This window comes from Desarmillaria tabescens, assembly GCF_030435595.1.
Source record: "Desarmillaria tabescens strain CCBAS 213 chromosome Unknown EV420scaffold_30, whole genome shotgun sequence".
In the NCBI taxonomy this organism is placed as follows: Eukaryota; Fungi; Basidiomycota; class Agaricomycetes; order Agaricales; family Physalacriaceae; genus Desarmillaria; species Desarmillaria tabescens.
In genome coordinates this window covers 81,353-99,201 of record NW_026848329.1, presented here as the reverse complement: position 1 = coordinate 99,201, position 17,849 = coordinate 81,353, and the positions used below count along the sequence as shown (strand labels likewise).

Here is a 17,849-nt window from a genome sequence, read left to right as displayed (position 1 = left end):
CATGCATACTGAGATATAGTGAGTGAGCAGACTAAAACTATGCAGCGACACTAATGCTACATGGTGCAATGATATGGAATATAACTTATGGCATAAGAAGCAATGGGATTCTAAACAGGACTTAGTCACAGCACTGTACCTGATGGGCATGTATGATGAGAAGGCCAAACCCTATACCCAATGCCTTAGGCTCTAACTTACAAGCATGCTTGCGGGAGCTAGATAAAACCTTGAAGATTGCAGTGACACTGAGAATACTTAGTGTGCTCACTAACTGTGATGCATCATACCTGAAAATCCAGGGAAATCCTTGAGCAAGATGACAGATATCACCAGCACTGAGCTTGGGCAATGGACTTCGGCTGAAGTCTGCGAGCCCACAGTCCCATTGTTCTGAGTCCCATTGTTAGAAGACTCACTTGTTGCCAGTGTCTATGAGAAGCCTCTGTGAATCCAAGAAAGAAGTCTTGAATGACATATGCCAGGACTGATAGTTCCATGCACCTAGACCTGTTGGTTGCTAGAGAACAAGCCTGCAGGTGTCAGGAGAGCACCTCTTGGCACACGTTTAGTGAGCTCACTATAGAAATGAGACTAAAACTGGGAAGTCCGACTCGGATGCTCAGTAAGGCAGCAGTGGCAACATGCTATGCATGTAGGAGTCTGGGTACTGCATGACATTTGTAATTCTAATTCCCCTGTAGTATAAGTAGGCTGGTTACAGTAGGTAGAAGCCAAGTTTTGAGCCCCCAAGTTCCCATGCATGCATTGAAGGCAGGTACTGTAACAAAGGATCAGTTTGTGACTTCGAGCTTTGCGTAGAGTTAGTGAGCTCACTCAGAGAAATACAAGATACCCTTGAGAAAAGACTTTTTGTGCACTTAGTTCCGAGAGAATAAGAATCAGTGAAGCTGTTCTGTTCCATTGAGTGTTGATAAGTCCAGTTCAGGAGTATGTTCTGAAGAGGAAAAGTGAGATCTGTTCTATTCTGTTCTGTCTGTTCTGTTCTGTTTCTGTTCTGTCTGTTCTGCATCTGTTCTGTTTCGAGTTTCTGTTTTCTGAATCTGTTTCCGAGCACTTCTGAGGTGTTCTTGAGTCGAGATCATCTGTTGAAGTTAGTTGGAGAACCCCTACATACAGTTGTGTAGTGAGTGGGCTAAGTCAGTGCTTGCCTGTGGTGTTCTTTTAGCGAAGCTCACTAAAGTTTCAGCATGTATTGGCCTCTGTTTCTGTCAGGATCAGTGTCCCTTGTGTATTATAACTCAAATCTGCCTTGAAGGTTGTGTCATGCCAGTGAACGACCTTCCTGTAAAAAGTTCCTAGACTTAGGAATTCATTAGAGAAAGCTTAGCTTCGCTAAGAGCACTGAGAATAAGATAAACTCTCCGAGATATTGAAGTATAGTTGGATCACATTAGAAATAATTGCTCCCCCTAGAACTTACGAGGGTGATTGTAGTTTGTGTAGTTGTGTGAGTGTGTGTGTGGGTTTTTGAGGTTCGCCTTTTAGCCTGCTCACTATTCCACAGGTGCCCACAGCCAGCCTCTTCAACGGGATCTTTGCACTGCTCTGAAACTGAAAGAACAACCTCTGGAGTAGATACTCTGGACTGACACCCTCAACCTTCATGAGATTCAACACCATATTGTATCTGACATGAAACGCTGAATCCAGTCAATCTGCTTGACCAGTAATCATCTCCCTTGCAATGACCGGCTCAATATTTTCATCGCACATCATTATCACGATATCCCTCTCATCCAATCCTTGCCTCCCCATGTGACCAGACATCTGGATGTACTCCCCTGATGGCAGGCTTTGCCGTTCCTTCCCATCCCGCTTGGTAGTCCTGGTGAACATGACAGTCTTGGCGGGCATGTTCAGACCAATGGAGAATGTCTCTGTGGCAAAGAGGACTTTGATCAGACCTTCCTGGAATAGAATCTTGATAACCTCCTTCAGGATGGGAAGTAGACCTGCTGTGGTGGATGCTGATGCCTTGTTTTAAAAGAGGAAGAAGGACTGTGATTTGAGGTAGCTGTCTGTCTTCAATAGAGAGGTTCTCAAGGGTGTTGTGGAAAATGGTGGTGGTGAGATCTTGTTCTTTGGCTGAGGTGAACTGAAATTTGATCATCTCGAGTGCATTCCATTTGCATTCCTGCTTGTTGAAGGAGAACACAATGACAGGGTTGCAGTTCTTCTGCATGATCATCTGGATCAATCTTGAGATGTCTGAAGACTCTGTACTGATTTTAGATACTGAAAATTGGAAGAAAAGAAGAAAAACAATGCATATTTTTTGTTCCCACCCTTCTTAGACTTGCTCTTCTTTTCTGTCCCACTTTTCGGATCTGCTGGATCCTCTCCGAGATTGTGCTGCAACAACCCCATAGCCTTCATAAAGTTATCCTCCCTGAACTCCCCCTTCTCATTCACCACCATATAAATGCCTTTGCTACCCACTGGAAACAAGTAATGCTGGAGCGGTGTCAGGCAGAAGTCTGTGTAGACAACATGTCAGGGCTGATCGTGAGACTTGCAGATCCATTTGGCGAACTGCATAGCATTGGGAATGGTGGCTGACAAAAAGACATATCATATGGCATGGGGCAGGAGAATAATGGTTTCTTCCCAGACGATGCCTCGCTCTTTGTCTCGCATGTAATGGATCTCATCAAAGATTACCCAGACAACTTCCCATATGATTTCAGAGCCATGGTAGAGCATGGAGCATAGGATCTGGTATTGAAAAAAAGAGTTATAAAGAAGGAGCAGCAGGCTGATATGAAACTGACTTTGATAGTCATGACTAGGCATGTTGCGGATGAGTTGATGGTTACATCCCCTGTCATGAGGCTGACATTGCCAAATTCTACCAACATTTCATGATACTTTTGATTGCTCAAGGCCTGCCAAAAGGCAGCATTAAGTGCTGAAAATTCGGATTGAGAGGCGACTTGCCTTGATTGGACTAGTATATATGACCCTCTGCTTACTCACCAAACATTGTGTGATGGCGTATTCTGCCACCACCATCTTCCCTGCACTAGTATGCATGGAGACAAGGACACTTTCATTCCACTGGATCACATATACAGAAACTTTTTGGAAGAGATCAAGTTCAAACTTATATTCGTGATGTGGCTTTGCAGGAGGAATGTGCTGGGATATTGGAATGTAATTGTAACTGGGAGGTATGGTGACCTGATGTCTAACCTATTTGTCGCAGGTTGGCATTACTGACAGATATTTATTGGTTTACAGATGCACTTGATGTTTCAATTCAAGACCTCCTCCAGCTTCAACCGCATTATCCAGTCCAGCGCTTGCTGCAACCTCCTGTTTTTCCTTGGTTTCGAAATCATCAAGCAGAAGAGATGGAGTCAGCCTAGGATTCTTCGCCGAGTCCTGCTGGTCACCTGCTTCCTCAGGAGCAAATGAGTGAACAGCAAGGCTGGGGTAAACCACTGCAAAAGCCTTCCATTTTTGACTTACAAGAGTTGACCTGTCATTCTCGTCAACTGCCATTGGAACATTTTTTTCATTAGGTGAATCCATTGTCAAAGTGTCCTGGTTTGTGGCCGAATGTTCGAGAACAGAGAAGAGGTCGTTCTTGGCCATTCTGGACAAGGGTTTGGTTGGGAGTTTGGAGAGCATGCCAGGTGCACCTTACTGTAATTCAAATTGCCAATGGCACCTTCGTCTTCCTACCACCACCCACTCCTAATGTCCCTTGCTCATCTTGGCAACTGAGGAGTGACTACAAAGACCAGATACAGCATCCCACTGGAACTGCTTCTAGGAAGAACAGATATATCTCAGCTCTGCAAAACCAAAAACTTTGCTCTGCAACCTCTGCTTCCTGCCAAGGCCCGAGATTTAGCTTGCACCTTGGAAGGATCATAGACAAACTGACAAAACAATGGATGTACTTGCTAATGAAAGAATTGTCATAGGTGTGTGAGATGTCTCTGCAAAATATGGCTCATCCTTGATTCTCATATCCTCATTAGATGTTAGTTATTCTCAACAACTATTATTCTACAAATCTATGGCATCAGCACATGGTTCATGCTTATTCCCTTGCTATTGGTTTGCCTATCATTTTGGCTTTGGCCTTTCTGCCAAGGTTACCCTTGCCTCTTGATGTAACCATACTGGAATCCTTGTGTCAGGCATGGAGAGATTTCAATGCTCTCTGTGCATCTAATGGTATGCTACAAGCAATGAGTGGACCTCTGTTGGGGAGTCTCTGTCTTTCACAGCACTCCAGGCAAATTACGTGGCGATGCTGGCCTCAATGTGCAAGTCCTGCTCTATGTCTTATTTGCTTCTCACCAACTTGTACAGAAATTGAAACAGATCAGATCAACCAGACCCTCACCAGAAGCTTCATCCCTTCCACCTTGCAGCTACGCATCCTCTGAGTCCACCTATTCCTCAGTGATGGGCTACTTCTGAACATCTATACAGTAGTCTGCTTATGAAGGGTATGTCCGGTTGAGCTAGGCTCATCAATCAATCAAGTAGAAGGCGGAGTTTCAATCCTTTGCAAGTGCAATGTTGAAGTTGATCAGTTCAGTCTTGACCATCTTAATTCACCATCTAGTGTATCCTCATCATGACGTCTTCCGAATGGCCCAAGACATTATACAAATGGCACAAAAGGTGCTGGAAGCCAGAGGAAAGTTGGCCCTATGACCTCTGGAAGCCCAAGCCACTTCAGGATTTTTTCAAGGAACACGGTTACACTTTGTGGGTAACCATGCATGAACTTGGCTTGGGAGACTCAGGCCACCACAACTTAACGCTTCATCCACTGAACGACAAACCTCATCGACCCGATGGTTATACCTTCATGAGTCATTATCAATGTGAGCCCAGCATTGTTGTTTACAAACTGGACTTTGGCCAACTCGTACATTGGCAATTTCCTATGTTTCCAATTCTCTCTGCTAATTACTGAGCATTTAGAAAAACATCCACTGTCCAGCATGCACCATCCACAATCAAGACATTCTTATCCATCTAATCAGTATTGATGGCGACACCACAGGGGACAAGCACTATGAAGCCCTCCAATGCCTCTCCCAGGGACAAACTGCTTTTCGAGGCAATAACTACTCTCTTCCTCTCTTGGATGAGCTCAAATTCAACGGTCTTCAATTTGTCATCTTCCCTCTTCTTTCTATCAGATATATACTATGGTTCTACAACGTGGATGAGATACTCAATTATTTGATGCAAGTATTTAAGGTATGCTATCCATTGCAGTATTTCATTCAATGTCTGACTGAGTCCTGTGTTTTTCCAGAGTGTCAAGTTCTGCCATGACAATTTGATTGCACATCTCGTATGCACCATATTCAATGATCTACATTACATTGACAATTTGCCTGGACCTCGATAGCAATAACATTCTTTTCAACTTTCTAGGTGCTCGAACAGAGCCTGACAGGACTACGGAACCTGATGTCACTGGTCCATTTCAATCTCACTTCCCTATCCGATACTATATCAGCAATTTCGAATTGGCAGTTTGTTTTGATAAGGACTCTGATCTGGCAAGCAGAAAAATCACTGGCCTGCCTACTGACCGAATGGCTAGAGTTGGAGAATATGCTTGGGAATATGCACTGGAAATGCTTGTTGGTGATCTTTATTGTCCCAAAGCAGATGTGTGGTATTTGGGCTGAATGCTTAACCTTGATATGGATACACAAGTGAAGGGCTTCATTGAAGAGGCAGGGAGTATCTTAAGCTGATGGTGAATTTATTCTTAACCTTCTCATACAGCAATTGAAAGATGCATCATTTGATGATGTATTCGGAAAATACTTCACCGAGGCAAGTGGAAAGTGTTGAGCTCATTTGATGTGCTGAACCTCTACCCTAGGACATCTTAAAGACTGACAAGATGATATGTATCCCACTCTTACCTTACCTTACCTTCGTTACTAATCCAAAGCCCAGATGAAATCATTCGACAAGGTGCATTGTATCACTATCTCAGCCCACCATATCTCATCAACATGATATTGACAGTATATGAGTAAAACCAATGAAGTGAGTGCATTGTGCCTTTCCCCAGTTACTATTTATTCAGCTACAATGCAGGGAACAGACCTCCTATGTGTGCAGACTGCAAGGATGGCATATTACCTCCTCATCATGATCGCTCGAATGAAGTTGTCGAAACCTGAACAAAGACCGATGCTCCAGGACCTTTTAGATGATCTCATGACTTTGCAGAAGAGCTGCTCATTGGAGGTATTGTCTGATTACATCAGTATCAAAAGGAGGGCGGTGGAATGAGAGAAGTATTAATATCTACCACTTGACTTCTTTCAGGCTCAACCTTGGGAAGAATTTGCATATTAATGATGAATTCTAATCAGCACTAAAGACGTAACAATGAATGCATGTTCTTTCAATATACTGCTTCTGTATGACATGAAGCATTTACAAAATGTATGATAAGTATGCTCATCACATATATAAAGTTGTTGTGGTATGCTGCAAGATTTGCATCATGCAGAGTTCTAATTGACTGAGGGTGGCATGTTGTCGGTACTCCATATCCTGGTCCTTACCCTATACATCTCTTCTGATCAAGCGGACTAGTACCATCATGGCACATTTCAAATAGCCCAAGACAGTGACAGAATGGCGCATCAGATGCTGGAAGCCTGAGGGTAATTGGCCATATGACCTCTGGAAGTGCAAGCCACTCCAAAAGTTCTTTCAAGAACATGGCTACACTTTGTGGATATCTGAGTATGAACAAGGCATGAGAGACATCTACAACATACAGCTTCATCCTCCCAATGATGAACCCTGCTGGCCCGATGGTTACACCTTCATTTCTCATTACCAATGCCAGCCTGGCATCTTCATTCACAAACCAAGCTTTAGCCAAGCCATATGTTCAGAGATTTCTGTCTTTTCAGCTCAATTTGCTCATTATAAAGTATATAGAACAACATCCACTGTCTGGCACACACCATCCACAATCAAGACATCCTTATCCGTCTGGTCAGCATCAATGGCAATGCCACAGGAGATGAACACTACAAAGCCCTCTGATGCCTTTCTCAAGGACAAACTGCTTTTCTCCAGCATATATGTCACCAAAGTATGAAATCTGTACAGTGCTTGGTTTATGTGATTGTGGTCTGAGTCATCTGGTAGATACTTCAGTCAGCTTGCCTAGAAGATGGTTCGCCTCCCTTTGCAACAAGAGACTGGCCATCATGGGTTTCTTGCTTGGAGAAGGCAGCAAGGTGATTTCCTCTGTTTAATTTTATAAAGAATTTGAAAGGTATTTCGTCCGCATTTAGCATGCTCTTGTAGTTTAGTGGCTCTTGGCATCATCTGGATTATTTGTGAATATTTTGGGCACTGAATGTTCGACCCCTTGGCATCTACTAATTTTTTCTCCTGCTGTCATCACTACTCGTACCTAAAAAATTGTTTGCTGAAAGAAGGGAAAGTCACTCACCCACCATTCAATGCTGAATAATTGGTGTTGGCTGACCCTCACAAGTGTTCAATGACCACTGATGAACCATATAGAGGTCTTTGTTCACAGGCTGGTAACTTTGCTGCCAAATTCTGTGCATTATTTGGGCTACATGAAAATAGTCTTGAACCATCTGGTAGACATTACCACTTCTTCTCCTCTATGGCCCTCCTTTGAATACCAATATGATCTTTTAATACCACTGCAGAGGAACATTTCTAACAAGTTGTGAGATCATCTAAAAGTTCCTGAAGCATTAGTCTTTGCTCAGGGTTTGGGCAACCGCATTTGAGAGATCATGATGAGAGTGAATATGCTGGTCTTGTTGTCTGGGCATGTAGCAGGTCTGTTTCCTGCAATATATGAGAAATAGTGAGAAAACATGGAATTCACTCACTTTAGTGGTTTTTCTCAGGTATTGCTAATGTGTGTTAGCTTATATATCAGGTGCTGAAGGCAAATCATTTGAATGGTTCTCTGTTAAATCCTTGCTGGCCATCCGTTCTCATGCCACTACTGCGTTTAGGGGGACTCGTCGTAGGGTTGATCTTGAATGCATCACAAATGACTACACACGATAACTAGCAGGAGTCTGTCTTACGATATGCTTCACATGATAAGAACAGCTGAATAGCCATGGGAATGCTGTAGTATTCGGAAATGACTCAGGCTGAAGACGGGTATGTTGCAGAAACATTTGCTATACACCTGGCACATGCCTGATGCACGATGCCCTATTTCTCCATGTCTAGTAATGTGAATCACTCTATATCTAATACCATGAGCCCATGAAAATAGTTTTAGATTAGTGGAGGTTTACCACCTCTCCCATTCCACTGCTCTCCTTTGAGTACCAATACTGTCAGATAGCACAGCACGGAGCATCTCTTCCAAAAGCCAGGATAAAATCTAACAGTTGCAGTATGCTCCATTGTAGATCAGGTTTTGGTCATTGCATTGAAGCACTCATTGTGAGCAGTGACAATGGTAATGTCCGAATTATGAATGGCATGGTGAAGAGGCTGGCTGTGGGCACCTGTGGAATAGTGAGCAGGCTAAAAGGCGAACCTCAAAAACCCACACACACACTCACACAACTACACAAACTACAATCACCCTCGTAAGTTCTAGGGGGAGCAATTATTTCTAATGTGATCCAACTATACTTCAATATCTCGGAGAGTTTATCTTATTCTCAGTGCTCTTAGCGAAGCTAAGCTTTCTCTAATGAATTCCTAAGTCTAGGAACTTTTTACAGGAAGGTCGTTCACTGGCATGACACAACCTTCAAGGCAGATTTGAGTTATAATACACAAGGGACACTGATCCTGACAGAAACAGAGGCCAATACATGCTGAAACTTTAGTGAGCTTGCTAAAAGAACACCACAGGCAAGCACTGACTTAGCCCACTCACTACACAACTGTATGTAGGGGTTCTCCAACTAACTTCAACAGATGATCTCGACTCAAGAACACCTCAGAAGTGCTCGGAAACAGATTCAGAAAACAGAAACTCGAAACAGAACTGATGCAGAACAGACAGAACAGAAACAGAACAGAACAGACAGAACAGAACAGAACAGATCTCACTTTTCCTCTTCAGAACATACTCTGAACGGACTTATCAACACTCAATGGAACAGAACAGCTTCACTGATTCTTATTCTCTCGGAACTAAGTGCACAAAAAGTCTTTTCTCAAGGGTATCTCGTATTTCTCTGAGTGAGCTCACTAACTCTACGCAAAGCTCGAAGTCACAAACTGATCCTTTGTTACAGTACTGCCTTCAACGCATGCATGGGAACTTGGAGGCTCGAAACTTGGCTTCTACCTACTGTAACCAGCCTGCTTATACTACAGGGGAATTAGAATTACAAACGTCATGCAGTACCCAGACTCCTACATGCGTAGCATGTTGCCACTGCTGCCTTACTGAGCATCCGAGTCGGACTTCCCAGTTTTAGTCTCATTTCTATAGTGAGCTCACTAAACGTGTGCCAAGAGGTGCTCTCCCGACACCTGCAGGCTTGTTCTCTAGCAACCAACAGGTCTAGGTGCATGGAACTATCAGTCCTGGCATATGTCATTCAAGACTTCTTTCTTGGATTCACAGAGGCTTCTCATAGACATGGCAACAAGTGAGTCTTCTAACAATGGGACTCAGAACAATGGGACGTGGGCTCGCAGACTTCAGCCGAAGTCCATTGCCCAAGTTCATGCTGGTGATATCTGTCATCTTGCTCAAGGATTTCCCTGGATTTTCAGGTATGATGCATCACAGTTAGTGAGCACACTAAGTATTCTCAGTGTCACTGCAATCTTCAAGGTTTTATCTAGCTCCCGCAAGCATGCTTGTAAGTTAGAGCCTAAGGCATTGGGTATAGGGTTTGGCCTTCTCATCATACATGCCCATCAGGTACAGTGCTGTGACTAAGTCCTGTTTAGAATCCCATTGCTTCTTATGCCATAAGTTATATTCCATATCATTGCACCATGTAGCATTAGTGTCGCTGCATAGTTTTAGTCTGCTCACTCACTATATCTCAGTATGCATGTAAAACACGTTAGATTGCAAAATTACATGTGTAAATAGGCTGCAGTCGCAACACCGTGTATGGAGGAAGGTGAGTCTCTGGTTGTCCAGATGGACATGGTTACTACGGAAGGAGGAAGAAGTTATGGCGAAAATAACTATTCTGGATGAGGATCTCGTCAGCCAATATTATGAGTATCGGCACCCGCTTGACCAGATGGTGTCTGAAATCAGAGCGGTCGCCACACATCCCATGTACTCCTTGCTATTCTTATCCTGGGCATCTTCTCAGAGTGACGCACAAGAAACTTGACTTTGGTTGGGGAGTTGTTGTCAACTGTGAGAAAATTCGCCATACAAAAGTATTGTCAATGCTTCCTTACTTGTCCAGTATGTTTATCTTCTTTCCATCTTACAGAATCGCCCTATCCCCATTCTCAATGATGGCAATCTCCCTCCACATGAACAACATGTCATTGACATCATCCTGAAATGTGTGCCACAGGTAGTAACATATCAAAAGATCGCTCTAGGCACACTGCCACTCCACCTAAACTATTACCTTGCTCTCTAGGACAGAAGGGAGTCGTCCTCATCATTCCCATCCTGCTTTCTGCAATCAAGAGTATCAGTTCTCTATGGGTCTACCTACCTAAGGACTTCACACAAGTCCAGCAACGAGAAACAGTGTAGAAGAGCATATCTGAGATCCAACAGATGTTTCCAGGTGGGATCCCACTTGTCAACCCATTGTGACATATGGGAATCAAGGATGAAAAAAAAAGTTGGCTGTTCTCATCAAGGTGCGTCCAGGTCCTACAATTGTTCTTAATCTCACTGCATTCACAGAAAATTGAGGCGATGGAAGATAAGATGCTCAAGAACCCATTGCATTCCAATCCTCATCTTCCTGAACTGTATGTTGCCTATGCAAAAAAGGTCAAGGTGCAGGAGCAGGTGCGATCATTGAAGAAACAGATCTGGGCATCACAGGATGTCCTCCAACTTGACAAGCTGAAGTGTCGGAAATGTGTCCTTCGGCAGTTGGGTTTTGTCACCTCGGATGATATTGTTGATGTCAAGGGATGTGTGGCTTGTGAACTCAGCTCTGGGGATGAGTTGTTATTGACAGAGCTCATTTTCAATGGCATCTTCAATGCTCTCTCTCTGGAACAGTGTGCTGCTTTGCTTAGCTGCTTTATATTTGATGGAGAGGTATGTCTGTGATGAATTGGTCATGTCATGATGACTGACTAGACACATAGAGCAAAGAGGAAACCAAAGTCAAAGCGGAACTTGCTGCTCCACTCTGTGTCATGCAAGAGACCACCAGGCATATAGCGAGGGTATCAAAAGAGTCTAAATGGCCCATTGTGGAAGAGGACTGTCGCATCATTCAAGGTGGAATTGATGGATGCAGTGATGCAATGGTGCAGAGGCACATCGTTCCAGGACATCAAGAAGGTCTGATCTCCCCTTCCTGAGCACTTCTATCCTGACTGACCCTTCCTCTCTATGTAACTCACTGGCATCTTCAAGGGCAGTATAATCCGAGTCTTCCATCGACTTGAAGAGCTATTTTGACAAATGGCCAATGCTTCCACAGTCATCAGGAATGCCAAGCTCCAGAAGAAATTCCACAAGTCTTTGGAACTCTTAGAGTGGCCTGGTTCAGTTGTTTTCTGCCCTTTGTTGTACCTCTAGGTGACTGTCTGGGTTGGGGCCATGCCTTGAAGATGGTTCAGCCTCCCTGTACAACAAGAGCCTTCGGTATTGGCTTCTTCTCAGTATTTGGATCACAGGTGAGTTATTTATTTCATTTGTTTGTTCAATTTGTTGCATCCAAAGCAGAAATTGCAACAACTATACTGATGCACTTGTTGGCTGTTGAGCATTCAATCCTAAGTTGGTGTCTACTTACTATTTATCTGACTATCCTTTGTAGTCACCACTGATTAGCCCTTTTCTCTCCAGTCATTCATCCCAAAAACACATCATGAATTCAGATTGCATTGGCTGTCTCTCACAGACAATGAGCCAACCATGCCTCCTTTTCTTTGCTGTTGACAAATGAAGACTTCCAGTTGGTGGCCTTTGAGCTGTAACAGACAAATAGGAGTGAACAATGGTATCGGCTCATTGGAGTCCAGCATATATGTCACCAAAGTATGAAATCTGTATGATGTTTGGTTTATGTGATTGTGATCTGAGTCATCTGATAATACTTCACTCAGCTCACCTGGCAGATGGGTTCATCTCCCTTTGTGACAAGAGACCAGCCATCATGGGTTTCTTGCTTGGAGAAGGCAGCAAGGTGATTTCTTCTGTTTAATTGTATAAAGAGTTTGAAAGGTATTTCGTCAGTATTTTGCATGCTCTTGTAGTTGAGTGGTTCATGACATCATCTGCTGTTTACAAACATTTTGGCCACTGAATGTTCAATCTCCCAGCATCTACTATTTTTTTCCTGCTGTCATCATGACCATTGACAATCCAATGAGGGACAACATGGCTTGTTTTCAGATCTTTGTTCACAGGCTGGTAACTTTGTCACCAAATTCTGTGCATTATTTGACCTACAGTATATACTATAATTATAGTCCTGAATCATCTGGTAGACATTACCACTTCTCCCCCCTTTACAGCCCTCCTTTGAATACCAATATGTTCTTTTAATACTGCCATGGAGGAACATTTTTGCCAAGTCGTGAGATCATCTAAAAGTTCCTGAAGCATTAGTTTTTGCTTAGGTTTGGGCGACCGCATTTGAGAGATCATGACGAGGAGTGAATATACCAGTCTTGTTGTCTGAGCATGTAGCAGGTCCGTTTCCTATGATGTATGAGAAATGGTGAGAAACACATAATTACCTTACTGTGGTGGGCTTGCTAGTGCACTGGCAACATTGAATGTGCATTAGCTTAAGTATCAGGCACTGAAGGCAAACTATTGCTTGGTTCTGGCTGTCCATTCTTATGCCACTGCCGCATTTAGGGAGGGTTGTTGATTATGCAAGATAACTAGCAGGAGTCTGTCTTATGGTAGGCTTCGCATGATAAGAACTATGGAAATGCTATATTATTCAGAAACAGGCTGAGCATCAGTACATCACAGGAATGTTTGCTATATGCCTGGGGCATGCCTGATGCACGGTGCCCTATTTCTCCATATCTAGTAACATGAATCATCTTACATCCAATACCATTGGCCCATGAAAATAGTTTTAGATCAGTAGAGATTTACCGCCTCTCCCATTCCACCACTCTCCTTTGGGTATCAATGCCATCAGAGCACAAAGCATTTCTTCTACAAGACCAGGATAAAATCTAACAGTTGCAGTGTGCTACATCATAGTTCAGGTTTCAGCAATCGCATTGGAGCATTCATCATGAGCAGCGACAATGATAATGTCCAAATTATGAATGGTGCAGACAGGACAGTAAATATTGGTCTGAATACTTGGCAATGAGAAAAAAAAGAACATAAAGGGAGTGAAGGTCGAATGTACCATTTGGCCACAATTCAGTTGATTAAAGATCATACTGAACTGGCATACATAATGAGTAAAAAAAGTGTAGACATCAGGACAGTGAGGCTCATCATTTAATGGGATAAGCTCTACATCCCGTGACTCAGATGTGATTCCAAGTTCGTTTTCTGAGAGCCATAGGGTGTAGCCATGTTCCAACAGAAATTTCAAACTGGCTCACGCCTCCAGAGGTCATATGTTTGACTGCCCTCAGCCTTTGGGCATTGGTCATACCACTCTGCTATCATTTTAGGCCATCTGATGTCAGTCATGACACAAGCAAAAGTATCTTGGTGGAAAGGTGAAGTGAGCAACAACAGTTGAGACTCCTCAAGGTCAATGATAGTCACGGTTTTGACCCTTCTCACACCACTTCACATTATTAGGGTCCAGGCATTGGGGAGTGGGGACAGTCAGTTCTGCTGACATCAGATATTGGGTTCATCACAGGTGCTGAGTCGACTGCAGGACCACCATTTTCTCATCCTTTGACACAAGAAGATATGTCTCCTGCAAAACAGAACATGGTGTCGATCTTGGGGCTGGCAATGAAGGCGCAAAGCGCATTGATGATACTGACGAGGCAGGCAAAGGTAGTCTGCAAGAGCAGAATGATATTTATTCCTCGGAGGAAAGGAAAAGTGACTGAATGTGATGGCTGGCAATGCATAGGTGTTGACTGAGTAATCCTTCACGACTAGGCATCTAACACGTAAACTTGGACCAGGCAATGTCTGCAGCTGTCATTTTCGATAAGGACTGCTACAACTATCGACGTTGTAAGCATGCTACAACACGGTCAGAACCAAGGCCAATGTGTAGTGAGATATGTTTACCTTTTGACTTTGATGCCAAATGATGGAGAGGGAAGGTGTGCTGGTTGTTGAGGGGTTTCAGTGCAAGCTATCTTGATGACTGCCAGATAAATCATGGATGCCCTCTGGAAAGCAAACAGTTGATCCGCAGTCCAATACTGCAAGCCCAAGAATCAGCATGGCATAGTCAATAGAAAAAGCCCAGCCCATACCTTGTAACGCACTAACTTGGATTGCTTGACGTTTACCTCCAAACTGTCACTCGTGTTTGGTGATTCAGTATGATGGAGGGCGTTGCAAACACTATGTTAGGGACAATAGTCCTTAGGCATGAAACAGGGAGTTTCTGCATGAAAAGTTAGGAGTGTATAACTTTAGCCGAAGCTGGGGTGTAAGACCACAGTGGGGCTTAACTAAATACATTGCAGTATTTACTAGTATGTACTGTCCTAATGCATCGCTGTCTTCTGTATCGTATGGCACTGATATAGTAGAAGTCCTCCTGTGAATGTCAAGGCTTCCATTGGTATGGTGCTTGGTATAGGAGAAGTGCTCATGCGAGTAAGAAGACTAGCGTCCATATGGTGCTTGATATGGTAGAAGCGTGTCAGTGAGTCAGAAGACGAGCACCTGTGTGGTGCTGTCTTCTGAGGAGCGTATGTGGCATTCTATCCATCCTGGGATGTGACTTGTGTCGTCCCACAAAGCATGATGGAACATCAAGGGTGGGGCCCATAGAAGTATGATCGGATCTATGGGCCATCAAATGGATCATGCATGTGAGCAGTGATCCAGGGACCAATCAGATGGGATTGAGGGTTGTGTTGTGGCAATGCTCCGGTGATGTGGTGTGAGTGTGATGATGCAGGAAGCACTCCTGCAAGTAGGAAGGGCAGCATCCGTATGGTGCTGCCTCCCATGATGTATGGCTGCAGAGCCCATGACAGAGTCCCGGTGATGTGGTCCATGGTGCGAGGTAATGCGTGTGAGCGATGTGACCAGGTGGGTCATGAATGATGCGGATCAGGTACGAGGAATGATGATGAGAGTCGAATGATGAGTTGCCAAGATAAGATAAGATAAGCAAAAAATAGAGGTGAATTCATGACATACCTCTTCAAATGACAGGACCAGTCTACTATTCCATCGCCAAACTTTCCAATGTTGGTTTAGTCAATCTCTCATCATCAGCATTTGCTTGCTTCTGAAGCTCGAAGCAGGCAACATCCAGTAGCCCTTTTTTTCCTTCACAAGAGCAATCATGTCAAAGGCCAGTGAGAGAGATTGGCAAGGTCCAAGTTTTCCGTATCTTTATGAGGCTACAGAATGGTGTGCTGGAGAGGCATGCACAGAGAAAGTGGCAGTCATAGCAATAGACGTGGTTGAGAAGAAAAAGAGATGTCGATCATCGATCAACATAACGTCAACACTTGGCATCATTTGTTCTCTGACAGGCGACTATGAATTCTTCCGCTTACTGCCATCATCCCACTTTGCATTGACACATGTGCTGATGTGCTTGGTAACAGGCAGCATGCAAATGAAACAAGTGTCTAGATCATCAATCTAGATACTACATCACACACACACACTATCACCAATGTACATAAGTTCAAGGGTGAGTACGATAGAAGCACTTGTGATGTACTTATATTTAGATAATCTAGTGGGGTTTTGTCTGAAAACAACTTCAATTCTTCTTTTGATGTGTTTTGCACAAAGTACACTAATCTGCGATAGCGGGGTTTATGAACTTGTTTTGCAAGGTATAGTCGAGCAAGTTATACTCGTTTTGATGTCATCTAGAAGAGCTTCTAGCGGACACTTCAAATAATCAAACAACCAAAGACTCTGAGGTCTACAAAGAGTGCAAAATCACTCTACAAAGAATGCACAGGTTCTGACTTCAAGTACAAGACTTGCAAAGAGTACACAGACTCTGGAGTTCCTTGAACTCGACGATTGTTCGAACTTAAAGCATTCTAGGGCTTATTTTACTTCAACTAGATGAGGTCTTTTGACTTAAAGTCGACTCAGCACGTCTAGATCGCTAATCTTGGAGAGAGAGAGAGCATGAGGCCTTTGTCCATGGAGCAGTTCAATTAACTAGCAAGGCACAAACATGGGGATGGCTCTACTTCCTACTTAACTCTTCTAGATTACTGTAGTCACCCTTATGGGTTGACTTTGGTAACTTAATTCACTTCAGTCAAGGATATGTAATAAAACCAGTGATTGATTAGGTAGCTATACAGGCTACTAGCACAAACACAGGGGAATGCTTTCCTGCCGTTATGCATCTAGTCACTGCTAATTTATACAATTCATGTTCTAGGTATAGGAGCCCATATCTACAGTAATTATGGTACAAGCTTTGGAATTAATACAAATGGTGAGTCACTATCCTACAAGTATCGCGCCATTCTGTAGTTTCTATTCAGTTCAACATGACTGCGCCAGTTTATTCTGTCGCTGAGGAGTGCCCTACTGGTCCATGGGTGCTCCTTCTTCCATCTGCAAGGCTTGCCACGCGCCATATGAATTGAATACTGCAGTCTGTGCAGGATCTCGAGGATGTAACCACTGATTGCGATTGGTTGCAGGTCCGAGATTATATTCTGTTGATCACTGCATGATCAAGGTTGGTCATCTCGGTACCCAATGCGGCTATTCATTCTTCCAAGGTTATTCCTTTCCTAGCCTGAGTTGATCTCGAAAGCTGATCTGTTTCTTGACTTAGCAATTTTTCTTGACAGGTTCTTTCTACTTGTCGAGGTGACGAGGCATCTAGTTCATTCCATTCTTCAACTTCTTGGTTTTTATACTTCATACAGACGAGTCCCCAAGATTTGACTGTAATAGTCTTGTTTAGGTAGGGCTTAGCTTGGCGTGTTGTGTTACGGTTTATTCATTTTTTCTTCGTTTTACTCAGCAGGATTACTCATATGCGATCCCTACAGATTATTTCCCACAGTACTATTTTTAGCGTATCCACTTGTATTTAAGTAGAGCCTCAGCTGGTTCAAACCCCAGCTTCGGCTAAGGTTTAATCTACCTAACATCGAACTCCGTCCTTCGTGACTATCTGTCCCATCGACTTTCATTGCCTTTGACTTGCTAGAGTATCGTCTACCGAAGTGCGAGTAGCGATCCTAGTACGATCTAAGTCGATAGAGTTAGTGGCTAACATTTAGCCGAAGCTCGTCCTTTGTTGCCCAACATATTCCCTTTCATTCTTTTCATCGTCCTAGCACATTGCATGCTACAATTTCTAACCAATGATCCTCTGGGTTTGGTCATAATAACCATACTCCGAGTTTTCCTCATCTGCGTATACATCCCATCCCCATTATTTGCAGGACTAGTCCTGCTATTCTGGGTCGGATTTCTACGCCATTTCTAAAAACATGAATCCCTTCATTCTCGCCCTCCAGCTCGCTGCCATATT

At 43.5% G+C, this 17,849-nt stretch overlaps 3 protein-coding genes across 3 annotated transcripts; 2 read left to right on the top strand and 1 right to left on the bottom strand.

Moving 5' to 3' along the window:
* Positions 1–1,674: 1,674 nt before the first annotated feature.
* Positions 1,675–3,621, bottom strand: EV420DRAFT_1645583 (P-loop containing nucleoside triphosphate hydrolase protein; the record flags this gene model as incomplete). The annotated part of the gene is made up of 8 exons (XM_060477796.1): positions 1,675–1,956; positions 2,024–2,259; positions 2,310–2,501; positions 2,558–2,579; positions 2,638–2,739; positions 2,796–2,932; positions 2,997–3,216; positions 3,271–3,621. The coding sequence occupies 8 exons, from the start codon at positions 3,619–3,621 to the stop codon at positions 1,675–1,677; spliced, it is 1,542 nt and encodes a 513-aa protein (XP_060328068.1).
* A 1,000-nt stretch (positions 3,622–4,621) lies between these two features.
* Positions 4,622–5,410, top strand: EV420DRAFT_1645582 (uncharacterized protein; the record flags this gene model as incomplete). Its single annotated transcript, XM_060477795.1, has 3 exons — positions 4,622–4,918; positions 4,975–5,256; positions 5,315–5,410. The coding sequence occupies 3 exons, from the start codon at positions 4,622–4,624 to the stop codon at positions 5,408–5,410; spliced, it is 675 nt and encodes a 224-aa protein (XP_060328067.1).
* Positions 5,411–10,202: 4,792 nt separating this feature from the next.
* EV420DRAFT_1621649 (YJL050Wp-like protein) lies at positions 10,203–11,641 on the top strand (the record flags this gene model as incomplete). Its single annotated transcript, XM_060475720.1, has 5 exons — positions 10,203–10,235; positions 10,907–11,272; positions 11,323–11,403; positions 11,438–11,521; positions 11,597–11,641. 5 exons carry the CDS (start codon positions 10,203–10,205, stop codon positions 11,639–11,641), a joined length of 609 nt encoding a protein of 202 aa, XP_060328066.1.
* Positions 11,642–17,849: the final 6,208 nt, after the last annotated feature.